The 14,938-nt window shown below is 44.1% G+C and overlaps 2 protein-coding genes across 4 annotated transcripts; one reads left to right on the plus strand and one right to left on the minus strand.

Moving 5' to 3' along the window:
* The first annotated feature begins 359 nt into the window (after positions 1–359).
* On the plus strand, positions 360–7,363 carry slc43a3a (solute carrier family 43 member 3a). Its single transcript, XM_078793665.1, is given in 11 exon segments — positions 360–616; positions 942–1,071; positions 2,403–2,449; positions 2,544–2,620; positions 3,434–3,526; positions 3,625–3,833; positions 4,795–4,994; positions 5,077–5,184; positions 5,730–5,916; positions 6,002–6,125; positions 7,012–7,363. Coding segments are annotated over 11 exon segments (1,482 nt in total). The 5' UTR covers positions 360–426; the 3' UTR covers positions 7,129–7,363.
* On the minus strand, positions 3,412–14,042 carry LOC131129914 (uncharacterized). 3 transcript variants are annotated; one of them, XR_013628167.1, is made up of 9 exons: positions 13,471–14,042; positions 12,938–13,251; positions 12,791–12,855; positions 12,532–12,689; positions 12,005–12,223; positions 9,401–10,800; positions 5,954–8,164; positions 5,688–5,883; positions 3,412–3,554 (listed from the first exon to the last, which is right to left on the minus strand). XR_013628167.1 is itself a non-coding variant. In XM_058073981.2 (7 exons), exons 1-7 carry the CDS (start codon positions 13,712–13,714, stop codon positions 7,574–7,576), a joined length of 2,991 nt encoding a protein of 996 aa, XP_057929964.2. In that variant the 5' UTR covers positions 13,715–14,042; the 3' UTR covers positions 5,950–7,573. The 3 variants fall into 3 exon arrangements, 1 of the variants encoding a protein (XP_057929964.2); XR_013628166.1 differs by having other exon boundaries at positions 3,412–5,883; XM_058073981.2 differs by lacking the exons at positions 3,412–3,554; positions 5,688–5,883 and having other exon boundaries at positions 5,950–8,164.
* Between the last annotated feature and the right edge of the window lie 896 nt (positions 14,043–14,938).

Raw genomic sequence — 14,938 nt, forward strand, 5'->3', positions numbered from 1 at the left:
CAATTATGACATAAAAAGTCTTAACTATGAGTCAAAAAGTCATATTTATGAGATCAAGTCATAATTATGAGGTAAAAAGTCTACATTATGAGATAGAAAGTCACAATTATGTGATAAAAAGTCAAAATTACACGACAAAAGTCACAAGGGGGGCATGTTTGTCAATTTTTTCCTTTGATTGCGCATCATTTTCCCCAAACTAAAATAATAAAGTCACCATGGGAGGTGGAACCAGGAACAAGAACGTGCAGGAGATAAACACCAACAGCAACGGAATTTGCTCCAATAATTTCCTTGTTTAAGGACGTCTGGTCTCCTTTGCAGAATCTTGTACTTAGCATGTAAGCGACTTCAACGGCCGAACAACGTTTTCATAGGGAGTACCTCGGTCTTGGCGGATCGCTTGGACGCCGGAAGACGTGAAGCATGGAGAGTCGTAAGACCGCCACGAAGACGCTCTACATGATGACCCTGCTGTCGGGGTTGCTGGAGTGTATGTTCTTTGCCGGCATCGTCTTCGGTTTTGCCTCCTTGGTGTTTGTGTTGAAGGAGGAAGGATACTTCGCTCATCGCTGTACCGGTTCTCCGGGTACCAACCGGACAGACACGGTTCAAGGTAAGAAGCAACATGAAGACACGGACGTAGGGGACAATCAGCGACCAATCTAAGATCCTACGGACCGAACGCCGTAGAATGCCTGGGCTCTGGGAACCAGTTGAGGTGGCTCGCCTCTTGTACGGATCCGTCCCTGGTTTATGGTCTGGGGATTATGTCTGACAGCTGACCATCCATGGCCTCAAGTTTGTCTTCCACGAAGAAACTATCCCATTCCAAACCATGAGCATCTGGAAGACCGGGAGAGAGACTGGTTTTGGTGTATTTGGCAGACTTGCTCCTCAGTGATGCAGACGTGACGATTGGTTTTGTTTCCTGTTTCCAGACTGCGGTGGTCAGGATGAGAAGTTCGCTCTGGTCTTCACCATCGCATCCTTCCTCAACAATTTCATGGTCCTGTTTAGCGGCATCGTCTTTGATCGTTTTGGCACCCTGGTCACCAGATTTCTGGCAATGTGAGAACCAATCATATCCCAGCTTGTTTCTTAGTCGTGGAATCCCGGAATCCCGAAAAAAGTGCGATATCTCACTTGGTATGAGATTGCATGTTGCTGGTTTTAGAGCTAAATATGTGGGTTTTCTCCGGGTATTTTCCTCCCCCATTCCAAAAACATGCTAGGTTAATTAGCCACTCCAAATTGTCCATAGGTATGAATGTGAGTGGGAATGGTTGAAAATTCAAATTATGAGATAGAAAGTCTTAATTATGACATAAAAATGTCATAAGTATGAGGTAAAAAGTCAACATTATGAGATAGAAAGTCATAATTATGTGATAAAGTCATTATTGTGAGATGAAAAGTTCAAATTATGAGATAGAAAGTCTTAATTATGACATAAAAATGTCATAGGTATGAGGTAAAAAGTCAACATTATGAGATAGAAAGTCAGAATTATGTGATAGTCAATATTGTGAGATGAAAAGTCTCAAGTCAAATTATAAAAGTCAAATTATGAGACAGAAAGTCTTAATTATGACATAAATGTCATAATAAAAAAAGTTATGATGTCATAATTATGAGGTAAAAAGTCAACATTATGAGAGAAAGTCAGAATTATGTGATAAAAAGTCACAATTATGACATAAAAAGTCCTAACTATGAGTCAAAAAGTCAACATTATGAGATAGAAAGTCACAATTATGTAATAAAAACTCAAAATTACGAGATAAAAGACACAATTATGACATAAAAAGTCCTAACTGTGAGTCAAAAAGTCATATTTATGAGATGAAGTCATAATTATGAGGTAAAAAGTCAACATTATGAGATAGAAAGTCAGAATTATGTGATTAAAAAAAGTCAAAACTATGAGATAAAAGTCATAATTGAGATTAAAAAGTCACAATTATGACAAAAAAGTCCTAACTATGAGTCAAAAAGTCAAATATTTATGACATGAAGTCATAATTATGAGACAAAAACCCAACTCAAATGAAATGAAAGATTTCAATATATGCAATAAAGTGACACCCTATTGGACCGAAGTGGTTCAGGAAGTAGACCAGGTCCTCCACCCAAGTCACATGACCCTTCACCCTGCGCTGTATGAATATTTGGCGGTGGTCTGAGAGGCTTGAGGTGCGAATTGGCGGCCACGTTTGCGTCACATGACCCCTCCAGGGCAGCTGTGGCTACAGATGTAGCTTACCACTGAGGAATGAATGAATAATGGCTTCACTTCATTGTGAAGCTTTAACCTTGAATAGCGTTATATAAAATGTACTAACAAGATGCTCATTGTTTGATATTTGATCCTTTACAAGTCATTTTGCTTTTCTCTCCAGAGGTATTTACACCATTGGGACCGTTCTGGTGGCCGTTTCTAATGCAAGTAGGTGCACACACACACACACACACACACACACACACACACTGGGAACTGTCACTGACAAAAACTACATAATGGGAATAATCCACTCTTTAAGCACTTTCAGTCCTGCTGTTTCCTGCGCTGTCCTGCATCGCCGTGGGAGGACTGATGCTCCTGATGACAAACATGCAGGTAAGAACAGGAGGACCCTCGCTCATCAACACACACCCGATCTGGTCTCGCCAACGTTGCACCCCACGTAACACCCCTATATCCACATTTATGCTCATATTATTCAATGTTTACACCGCATAGCCTCCCCAATTCATTCATTTTTTCAAACAACCATTCACACTCACATTCATACCTATGGACAATTTGGAGTCGCTAATTAACCTAGCGTGTTTTTGGAATGTGGGAGGAAACCGGAGTACCCGGAGAAAACCCACGCATGCACGGGGAGAACATGCAAACTCCACACAGAGATAGCCGAGGGTGGAATTGAACCCTGGTCTCCTAGCTGTGAGGTCTGCGCGCTAACCACTAGACCGCCGTGCCGCCTCCTCCCCAATTCAAGTGTTTCAAAGTGGGGAATAAGGACAAAAAAATGACCACTTCCACACAGAATGGGAGTATAATAATGTAATGTAATGTAATCTAATGTCATGTCTTATTAGTGTAACATTACTGATGCCTAGTGACCAGAATACTACAAATTACTTTTTTAAATTTACTAATAATAGGCCATAGGCAACCACAAAACCACAACAGAGTGAGGCAGCCATATTGGAACTGCAGCGTAGCTAGAGATGACTGTATATATGTTATATATAGTGTATATTTTGCAAATAATCATACTTATCTGGAGACTCTTTTACAAAAAACAGCTTATTTGGGTGCTACTGTGCTACAGAAGCGTTGCCGTAAACATGGATTGTGTTGCGAGTGAACAGAAGTATCAATTATTGGGAATGGGGGTGGATCGGCTGTGTGTGTTTTGGAAAGGTTGGGAACCTGTTTGCGGCTCATCGCTCCACCATCATCACCCTCTACTGCGGCGCCTTCGACTCCTCGGCGGCGGTGTTTTTCATCATCAAGGTAAGGTGACAGAAAGCATTGGCGGCATCTGAAATGTACAGGAAGTGCGATGTCACGTCTATTTCTCTTGTGTTCATGTTCTATCCTTTCCTGTGCAGGTTCTGCACCAACAAGGCATCACCATGCACCGCTCCTTCCTCTTCCTGTCCTTCTGCTCCGTCCTACACATCCTGCGCACCGTCTTCCTGCTGCCCCACACACGCATCCCCTACCCCGTGCCGCCGCGCTACACCTACGGGTGAGAACGCCGTTGTTGGCATTGGGACCGCACGGGAAGACGCTACACATTGCATGGCTGTTTTTACAGGCTGAAGTTGGGAATAACCAAGCACTGCGTGGAGCAGAGGGTGAGGGACGAAATGCAAATGTCCAATTTGCCAAACGGCACACCTGAGGATGTGACGGCGGTGAAAGAGCCTGGAAAAGGTATTTTTTTTTTTTTCAAAATGTCCAATGTCAACATCAGCTCATAAAGACGGAACACAAATGCCCCCTCTCCTGATCTGGTCTTTGACTTCAACAAATAAATTTCCCTCCAAAAATGTGACTTCTAGGCCAGGTTGACTTTTATACATCGTTTTTCTTCTTCATTGTGCATTTGTGGCTGGTGCAACTTGTACTCCGGAGCAACTTACAGTATGGAAAGTATGGCAAATTTTGGCCTTCTTCGCAGGCTCCAATGATCATTTAGTTGCGATCCACACTTTTATTTTTTTTTTACATTTTATTGAAGTCATTTTTATTTGTATTTATTTTTATATTCTATTTAAATGATTATTTGTATTTATTTTTTACATATTTATAGAAGTCATTTTTATTTTTTACACTTATAAATAAACCTTATTTGTATTTATTTTGTGTGTATTTTTTAAATTTAAATTTGTTCAATTTTATTTTAATTTTTTTATTTGTATTTTAAATTATCTTGTTTTACACTTTTATTTAAGTCATTTTATTTGTATTTGTTTTTTTCATATTTTTTTACACTTTTATTTATATTACATTATTACATTATATTATTACACATTATTTATCATTTTTATTTGTATTTATTTTTTAAATTATTATTTTACGTTTTTATTTAAGTTAATTTATTTTGTATTTTTTACACTTATGTAAATCACTTTTAATTTTTGCTTTCATGTATGTATTTTAAAAGTTGATTTTTAAATAACTTCCTATTTGCCAGTGACCCTGGCCAACACCATTAATCATAAATCAATTGAATGTGATGGTATCGGCCGAGATCACTCATGGATGACTGGTATCGGAGCATCATCTCTCGTCGATGTAAAAACAATCTTTGTGTGTCCAGCAGATTTAGTGAAGAGTTTCCAGAGCTGCGTGCAGTCCTGGTTCTTCGTGTGGAACCTGTTGTGGTTGTCCATCGTACAGCTGAGACACTACATCTTCATCAGCACCCTCAACCCCAAGCTGGTCCGACTGGCCAACGACGACCACGCCCTGGGTGAGTCTGCTCGTTCCATTAGTTTGCGGTGACAATCTTTGTGCTTTGTTGATGCATTCATCGTCTGCCCCTCCCCTCACAGTGAGTCAGTACACCAACGCCTTCGCCATCACTCAGCTGTGTGGGATGCTGTGTTCCCCCTGGAACGGACTCTTGCTGGACAGACACAAGGGAAAGCCTCTCTCACCGGGTAAGTCTTTAGGATTTTTGGAATTGAAAATTGACTTTGAGCGCAGGGGGCGGAGCTTGTAGTGCGAGAACATACTTCTGGGATTTGGGGAGCGCGGCCTCTCAAATTGCAATCCCGCCGAAAATGGAAAATGGAGGCCAGTAAGGTGCGAGTGTGCATGGTGTGTTGCATAAAGACACGGCAGCAATGAAAACAAGGCCGCCAAACAACCTTTGACCAATTCTCGCATCAAATCAAACGTTCTTCTTTGTGTCCCTCATTGTTGGTTCCAGATGGAAGATAGATAGAAACCCCGTTTACGACATTGTAAATGCAATTTGTAACATTATTAGAGCCCTCTGGACATGAAGTAGCACCCCTATAGTTACATTTACACTCCTATTACTCACTATAATAGACACAGTAGGAGAAAATAAGACAAATACGACATGGAATACTTCCTGTCTCATCATTGTAACGTCACACATACTTCTGACAACTGAAAATACTGCAAATACTAGTACCTTCTCAGTCTGGTGGCTCCCTGACGACTTGTCCTTGCGCAGGAGAAACGGAGCAGGAGGCGGACCTGCGCTCCTCCGTCCTGTCGCTGTTCCTGACCTCCCTGCAGTGTCTGCTCTTCTCCTTGTGCGCCTCCGTTCCTTCTTTGCCCGTGCAGTTCTTAACCTTTGCTTTGGAAGTCATCAATCGCTCCTTCATCTACGGGGGAAATGCAGCCTTCATTAGCATGGTGTGAGTAAACATCGCGTTTGGCGTATTGTTCACCTACGAGGGGGATCCGGATCGATTGACTGTCAATGAGTGTGTTTTTCCACAGCTTTCCGGCGTGTCACTTTGGGAAGCTGTACGGCCTCACCATGTGTTTGTCTGCTGTGTTCTCCCTGCTTCAGTACCCCTGCTTTGCTCTGTTCAAAGAAGCTCTGGATGGGGACAGTACTTATGTAAGTACTCCGTTACGTGATACTTTTAGTCAAACTTTACAGGATAATCAGACAGGTGCTCGAAATCAGGGGTCTCAAACTCAATTTACCTGGGGGCCACCGGAGCTAGGTTCTGGGTGAAGCTGGGCCCCATCAAAAAAAAAACCAAAATGCATTTATTAAAAACTGGAAAAAAAATCATCTTCAATGCCTTTGCTTCTGCTATACCCTACACTTTTTCAGTACTTTGGTTCCGGTTTTCCACACCAAAATATCTGATAAAACATTCCACTGTTCTCAAATATTTTAAATAACATAAGATAAAAAAATAAACAAATTAAGAATAAAGACAATAAATAAATCAATAAGTAATAAATAAGTAAAATAATAATAAAAACCTAAGAAACCACATACAGTTGGTAGAGAAATTATTTTTTTCAGATTCAAATGTACAGTATTAAGTTATTTAACCTCTAACATGAACATTAATGAAACTTAATCATTTGACCCAATTAGCAAGTTAGCATCGTACTCAGTTCCATCTGGGAGCAGCGTCGTAACTTTAACAACATGTTTGATGAGATGCTTTATCTTGACGTGTATTTTCCGTTTTATTTGTACCCGGCGTCATAAGCCTTTAGCTTCATTGCTAATCCAAAGCAAAACAGGGCGGGGTAACAGGGTAGGGTAACAGTATGGGCGGGGCATGTCCGGTGTGCACACAGCTTTGAGCTGTCATTTCAACATTAAACTTTGGTATCAAGGTGGGGGGGCCTCAAACTAGCGTCCCGCATTTGGCCCGCGGGCCGCGAGTTTGACACCCCTGCTCTAAATGATCCCAAGTTTGCATCGATATGATTTCCGGTGAGATAACGGAATATAACGGAAGCGTGGTTCTGTGTTGCAGGCGGACATGACTCTGTGTCTGATCACGATGCTGACGTTCATCCATCCACTGTACGTCTTCGTGCACTGCTGGAAATTAGCCCAGGCCAGGAAGAACAGGCAGCCTGTGACATTGTAACCACGGCTAGCAAATGCGAGGATCGATGCTTCCGGTATCACATTCCAAAAGCCATTCTCAAATAAAAACTATCCATACTTCCAGTACGTTCCAATACTTCACAGCAGACTCCATGCTGAATGCTTATGAATCCCGAAGGGGTCATGGGGTCTGTGCGCTGTTCTTCCAGACCAGGTCAGGCCAATAAGACGGCGGAAAAGCCTGCAAGACAACCACAGTAATTAAAAAGAAAACGTTGTTGCAATTGAAGTTATGGTGCTTTGACATTTTATTCAATCCTCTTGATCAGGATGGAACTACACGTCGTTGTCGTTTTATGAAATACCAAACACAGCACGGTCATGGAACTACAAGTCTTGATTCAGAAGACAACTAGGACTTTTAGCTGCCATGTTTGAGGGCGGATCTTCTCAACAGGCGACGGGTCTGAAGCTCAACTTTGAATTCATGTTTTACTTTTGTGTCTGATCATGTGGTTGTGGTGCAGAAACAGGATGGCGTCCAAACTTTCCGGCGGGATGCTGTCTCTTTTCCTGTTGGTTGCTCCCGCTCGGTCCTGAACAAAGTCCTGCGCCATGTTGCCCGCCACCGCCGGGGCGGCCAAGTACGCCTGCGCCACTTTAGCCAGCATCGGGAATTGCACCGCCTTTGTCCTCCACCAATGGAGCGGCTCCACTCCCATCGAAGCTCCCTTGTCAGCTCGGAAGACCGATATCTCCAAGTCTACCGACTCCTCCACCGAGTCCTGCCTGCTCCGTGGCGTGGAGAACAGGTCTCCGAGCAGGAACTCCATACCGGACACTTCGCCTAGCGAGCCGAGCTCGGGCAGATCCAGCTCTTCTTCGTCCTCCGTTTCCCTGAAGTCCATCTCACCCAGTTTGCTTCTCTTCAAGAAGTGAGTCTCTGATTCTGGTCTTTCAGAGGACAGGAACCTCTTGCTTGAGGTCGAGTAGGTCTTCTTCAATTTGTGCGTCTTCCTGTCTTCGGCCATCCTGATGGTGTCCTTCTTCAGCCAATCAAAAGTCTCCGCTTGCTCCTAAAAGCAACACCAACGTTAATCACATTCTTATGAAAAACAGCCAAATCTCAGTTGTCTTAGACCAGGGGTGAGCAAACCATGGCCTGGGGGCCACCTCCAGCACACCAAGTCTTTAAATACGGCCCGCCCGTTCCTTCCAAAGTATTTCATTGAATCTCAGGGAAGAAGTACATTTGAAACACTTCTATGCTAGGACTACGTTACGCTAGCCATAGCATTTCAGTATGTGGAATCAAACTATGGAATGGATTGAGTAAGGAAATCAAACAATGCACAACGATGAGCCAATTCAAGAAACAATACAAGCAGTTGATGTTTGCTAAATACAAGGATGAAGAGTCTTGAACCAGTCATGATGTGCTATATATATCACTATATTGACACGCACTATGGTACCCATTATGGCATTGGATGCTCATATCACCGAGTACTCTGGTATGTGACAAAAAAAAATTTTTTTAGATATATATTTTTAGTGATTTTTTTTAGATTTTTTTTTGAAATTTTTGTAAAATTTTAGTGATATTAGATAGAAAATAAAAATAAAAAACTATATTAAGAAAGCAGGAAGTGAACAAATGTAACAGTTAGTGATTGTAAAAGTACCAGATGAAGGGGTAGGATTTAATAAGCTTTGCTTCTTCCTACTCCTTTTGGACATGTGGAACTGGGAACTGATTATGGGATGCATTCAATTGGAATCTGATGCATGTTCAAATGAAATAAAACCATTACAATTACTTGTAAAATATATAGTCTGGTACCCCCCCCCCGTCAATTTAGTTAAATCAATGCGGCCCGCGAGTCAAAAAGTTTGCCCACCCCTGTCTTGGACGATGTTGGGACTCATCCCACCGGGCTCAAAGACTAGATAGGACAGCTAGTCTGCTTAAATGTGTTACACTGTCACGATGCAATCCCTAATCCAAATGTGTGCGGAGTTTTAAAAACAACGGTGCGGCCTACATGTTGGCAGGTCTGGAAGTAGGCATGGGCGGTGAGATATTCCTACGATTATTCCTATAACGAAATATTTTACTGAACGTGAAAACGGTCATTTCTTAGCATACAAATTACAACACAGAAATAGTATACCCAAAATCTTACCATGGAATACCTTGAAACCGGCAACTGACCAATGCCTAAACGGAAGCATGCAAATATCACACTGGAAGCCCCCCCCCAGGTGAGGTACTAACGACAGCGCTACTCGATGTGAACCGTAACACTCACCTTCTCGCTCATGAACCCCAGCCCGTGGAACTGGGGGTCGAGGGAACAGGCCACACTTAAAATCCTGTTGACTTCCGGGTTGTTGTAATGCCTGGCCAACATCTGCCTCACCATCTGCTTCATGTCGGTCAAAATGCCGGGGTCCCCCGGCCGGCACACGAGGTGGCGGGACAGCAAGCCGGTGAGGATGGGTTTGATGAGAGACAAGCGCGGGAAGGCGTCCTTGGCCAGCGTCTGACACGCCACGTCCAACGGTTTCAGCACCGAGCACAGCTCCTCCAAGATCTTCCACTCGGAGTGCAGCGGCACCGTGTTTGACGCGTCCGCGGCGGGCGAGGGATTCGCATAGCAACAGCTACGCGCGCCGGACTCCGAAGCGACGTCTTCGTCCGTGAGGTTCTCGTATTTGACCTGCTTTACCAAGCTAGCGATAAGGCTTTCGTGTTTGAGTAGGGTGCTCAGCAGAGGGTAGAGCCTGTCCCACGTGGGGCGGCAGTTGGCGGCCCACGACCTCAGCTCCGCCTGCTCCCGTTTTGTCAACGTTTCCAACGCGCTCTGGTGATAACTTAACGGAATACGACACGAGTCCCTGCGTTGACACGATGCCGGGAAGAGATTTAAGAGAGCGGCCTGGAACTGGAAGAGGGTCTTGGAGATGAGCGGGTGTGACATCAATTCCTCCACGCAGCCGTGCACCACGCTGAAGAAACACGGTACAAACAGAGGCCCGGCATTCGGGGGACCCGGTTCCGTGGGCGGCGCAGACTTGCCCTTCTCCCGAAAGGAGTTTGACCGCAAGGCTTCTTCTGCGTTATTCATCATCTGCAGTCTCATCTTGTTGTTGCCTTTCCCCCCCAGCAGGACCAGATGAAACTGGGACACCCCCCACTCCTGGGCCATCATCTTGACTTGGGCTTCCAAGCCCTGGAGGCAGCTGTTTGCCGCGTCGCTCTCTCGGAGTCTTTGCGTTGCCAGCGTGACGTTCTGGCACTTCATGTTTGAGTCCACGTAATGCGCCCAGAGGGTGAGGTAGCCCTCGTTGTGGCCCTCCCAGCTGTGGACCCAAACGTCCACACTTAACGTGACAAAATACGGGACGTCTTCCCACTCGCTGGGAGCCCGCGTGAGTCTCCCGCATTCATACTCCACAGGCGCGGTGTAATCGGATACGGTCTCGTTCTGCTTGTCGCTGGACGTCTTCAGCATCTGAGCGAGGAGCTTCTTGTCCCTGCTGTGGTGGTCATTCAGGAGCTTCTCCAGCAGGGACGGGGATGGGAGCTTGTAGGCCGGAAGCAGGGAGTGGATCAGCTCCGTGAAGCCTTTTCCACCGACCAGAGCTGGAGGCTGGAGATCCATGATGAGGAAATTGACGATGGCTTCCGTCAACTGAGCGGATGAGCCTGTAGAGGGGGTACGGAAAAAGACCACCCCCACGTTATCCATGGCTGACAGACGGCGTGGAAAACTCCACAGCATTTTCCAGCCAACTTTAAAACCTGATTAATTAACTTTGCTTAAATATGTTCCATATTGTTTGTAATCAAGTTCTACGTTGTTTGAGTTTTGAATCCAAACGGCACATTCGCCAAAATGACATTCGCCATCGGGGTGACGCCTCTCAGCTAAAGCAGAGACACAATGTCGACTTGGTTCAGTCCATTTTTGGTTCAGTCTATTTTCAAAATAGTAGTCATGACTAAATGTTGTGTTGCTGCTGGATGTTCATTTTCTTTCTTCCAAAAGAGGAAGCTTTAAAACAAAAATGGACAAAGCAATTGCAGAGAACAAGAAACTGATGGGACGCCCACTTCCTGTTCTGCTCTTTGTGCTGATAAATTCACTAATGACTGCCATGAAGGAACATCTTTACAAGAAGCATTTGGCTCGAAAGTATGGAAGAAACACATTTGGAAAAATGATGCTAATCAGACAACGTCAAGGTTGCCATAGAACACAGTAAATGTCTTGTTTACGTCATCTTCTAAACACTACTTTATGATAGCGCCGAGGCTGTAAAGCAGAGGTGGGCAAACTACGGCCCGGGGGCCACATGCGCCCCACCAAGCGTTGTTTTCTAAGTATTTCAACTTTTAACTTGCAAGCTGGCAACATGACTTGCAAGTCGGATGTCCTATTCGGGAAAATAAATAAAACTGTAAAAAAAAAATAATTAAAAAATAAAATAAAAAATAAAACTGTATAACACTTTTACAGATAAAATTAGACAAATAATTTAATGTTAGAATTAAATATTCATTCATTTCCTACCGCTTATCCACACGAGGGTCGTGGCGTGGGCGCTGGAGCCTATCCCAGCTGTCTTTAGGCGACAGGCCGTGTACACCCTGGACTGGTGGCCAGCCAATCACAGGGCACATATAGACAAACAACCATTCACACTCACATTCATACCTATGAACGATCTGGAGTCGCCAATTAACCTAGCATGTTTTTGGAATTTTTGCACATTTACTGTTTTGGCTTTCAAAAAGCGAACATTGTAGAACATAATTACAAAGAACATATAACATATTTATGCAAATATTTAAGCATGGCTTGAAGTTATTGATGGTGTATCAAACCAAATCAGCAAACAATCGTTACCTGGGATTGGGGAAGTAAAGGCGGAGTGAGAGATCTGTCCTGAATCACTATTTCCATCTGGATTTGACAAAGTGGTCACGTCACTGATGACAGGCAGTGATTGGCTGTGGTCTCCAGTCTGGAAGGACATGCCGGCCTCCGGGAGGGTCACCAGCTGAATATCCGGCAGAAGTTGCAGAACCGTTTCCTTATCGCCGAGTTCACATTTCACATTCTCACCTGGACACAGCAAAAAAAAAAAACAAAACAAAACATTGGACGCTAAGTGGAATGTTATTGTTATGTTTGTGTGGGAGGTTGCTTCATGAATTTTAATTTGCTAAATGAACGCACATAAAACAATAAAATACTCTGTTTCTGCCTTATTTCTTCTTTCTAATTTTAATTCTAATAGAATTATAAAATTAATAAAATAACCTAAAATGACACACGCACAAAAAAAAAACTTTCCAGTATCGATATCGGGCCATCCCTACAAGCGTTTGCGTCGTTTCTTTGAAACGCGGCGGACGCCATCTTAAACTCACCCATCCTGAGGCCCAGCAGTTTAGCGTAATCCCGGCCGATCCAGACCCTGAGCTCATCGCCCTCCGGGATGGGCTGTGAAACCTTGTAGTAGATGTTCCGGTAGAACTGGAAAACTACCATATTGTGTTGGGCCTCGCTGCTGCTGTATGTTACATACCTGAAAAACACACACATATACAAAATGTTATGTTTTTAAGTCAAAGTATATGTAAATAAATATGTTTTGGACAATGAACAACGCTTTAAAAGCAACCCCACCTCATCCAGTTGGATCTGTTTTCATCAAAGCCATCAACGTAGACAAAATCTACATCATTCCTGATCTGGAAAGCACAAAAAAGGGTCAGTTTTGGAATTCCTAAATGCTCCCAACGCAGTGTCACCCCAAAACATGCAGCGACTTACTGCCCAGGCATATTTAAGGCTTGCCGGCATGTGGCCTTTGGACACTTCTCCAACGTACGGCCCAAATATGATACCCTGCTGAAGGTGGCACTTGGCGTACACCTTCCACTGGTCCGTTCGTTCGTCACCAGAAGATCCGGGATCGGCGGAATCGTGGAGGCACAGACAGGAAGGCAGGGAAAGAACGGCTCGCGAGGGTCCGCCTTGAAGCCAGGTCTCACCGGGTGGCAGAGCGGCGTCCGGGATGTAGTTGTGGTTGGAGCGAGTCTGGATCAGTGACATTCCCTCATAAGACTCTTGGCGTTCGTCCACCCCTGGAAGAAAAACAAATACCAACAAACAATTACATTTTTTAAAAATCACATCACCGCCATTCATAGGTCAATACTACAAATTGGTACAAAGATGGTGGACATCTAGCATCTCCCCCATCTTGTGTTGCTTTAACCTGGATCATGGCTACTGTCTTTATTCACCTTTAAACAGCACACATCTTCGATAATTTGACTCAGTTGTTGAAGAGAAAGACTCACTGAGGCCCCGGCGCTTCGTTAGGGCGTTTTGTCGAAAGACGGCCGAAGAAATACTCGCAGATGAATCCCCGGCAAATGTATGCTTGGCGTTGATGTGGTACTTTAAGCTGGACGTGCTTCGGTGAAACGAGAACTCCTTCCGGCATAGTGTACACACCACCTTCTGTCGGTCGATTGATCCGTCCTGGTGTTTTTTGTATTCAAACTTCCCATTGAGAGGGCCGATGTGTTTAGGGTCGTCCATCTTGATCCGGTTGCTTCTGCCTCCAGATGAGCGCCAATCCGGGGCACTTCTTCTTCTTCGGCTACTGCGCTCTTCTTCTTCGGCTACTACTTTCTTCTTCTTAGGCTATGCTAGCTTCTTCTTCGGCTACTGCTCTCTTCTTCTTCGGCTACTGCTAGCTTCATCTTCGGCTATACTAGCTTCTTCTTCGGCTACTGCTTTCTTCTTCTTCGGCTACTGATTTCTTCTTCTTCGGCTACTGCTCTCTTCTTCTTCGGCTACTGCTAGCTTCATCTTCGGCTATACTAGCTTCTTCTTCGGCTATGCTAGCTTCTTCTTCGGCTACTGCTTTCTTCTTCTTCGGCTATGCTAGCTTCTTCTTCTTCTACGTCTTATTTGGTTGAAAGGAGAGTCGAATCCATGACTTCAAATGTGTTTAGCGCCGCCTACAGTAAGCTAATATACATCTATTTTTAAAAACACACACATTTCGTAATATAACACTACGTTTTTCAAATATTCTCTACAAAAAACTGAATGTTTCTCTTTGAAGTGTCAGTCAGATTGCAACCGTGAATATTGGTGATGGTGGAGTATTGACCGAGTCGTTCAAAACTCGCGAGTTTTTTTACTGAGTCACAACTCGCGGGTATTCATTCAACTCGTTCACTTACAAGGGAAAGCGGGTGACATGGTGTTAAGTTACTTACTATTAACTTTATTTGTAGAAACACATTAAAAAAGCAACATGTCTGCTTGTTGACCCAAAACAACTCTCTTTTCCACTTCCTTTTCCTGTTCCTGTCTGAGCTGCTCGCTTGCTAACATTGTCACTACATGATACGTGCCGGCAGGGCCATTGAAAGTTTTGGCTGGGCCCTGGACAAAAATAATCTGCGTGCCCCCCTCCCCCCCGGTGTTTAACACTTGACTGAGCAAGACATTCAACGGAACATGGTGTCCCACCAGGAAGTGTTCTCAGCCCCCTGTTTTTCATCCTGCTGACCTACGGCTGCATAAAAACCTCTAGTCCACGTTTGGGGATCATACTGGGTGTCATCAAACGCCATTGACTTACCCATCATCCTCCACTGACCATCAACAAAGTCAGTGTGGAAAACAGTGCAAAGTTGCTGGATGTTCACATCACCAAGAACCTTACCTGTCAAAAATAGACATCAATTATTCATTTTGACACTTTTTTTTGTCATTCGCTGAAGGTCCTGGAGAGCAGCCGGGGGTCTG

The sequence above is a fragment of the Doryrhamphus excisus genome, linkage group LG9 (assembly GCF_037039965.1).
Source record: "Doryrhamphus excisus strain RoL-2023G ecotype Guam linkage group LG9, RoL_Dexc_Guam_v1.1, whole genome shotgun sequence".
In the NCBI taxonomy this organism is placed as follows: domain Eukaryota; kingdom Metazoa; phylum Chordata; class Actinopteri; order Syngnathiformes; family Syngnathidae; genus Doryrhamphus; species Doryrhamphus excisus.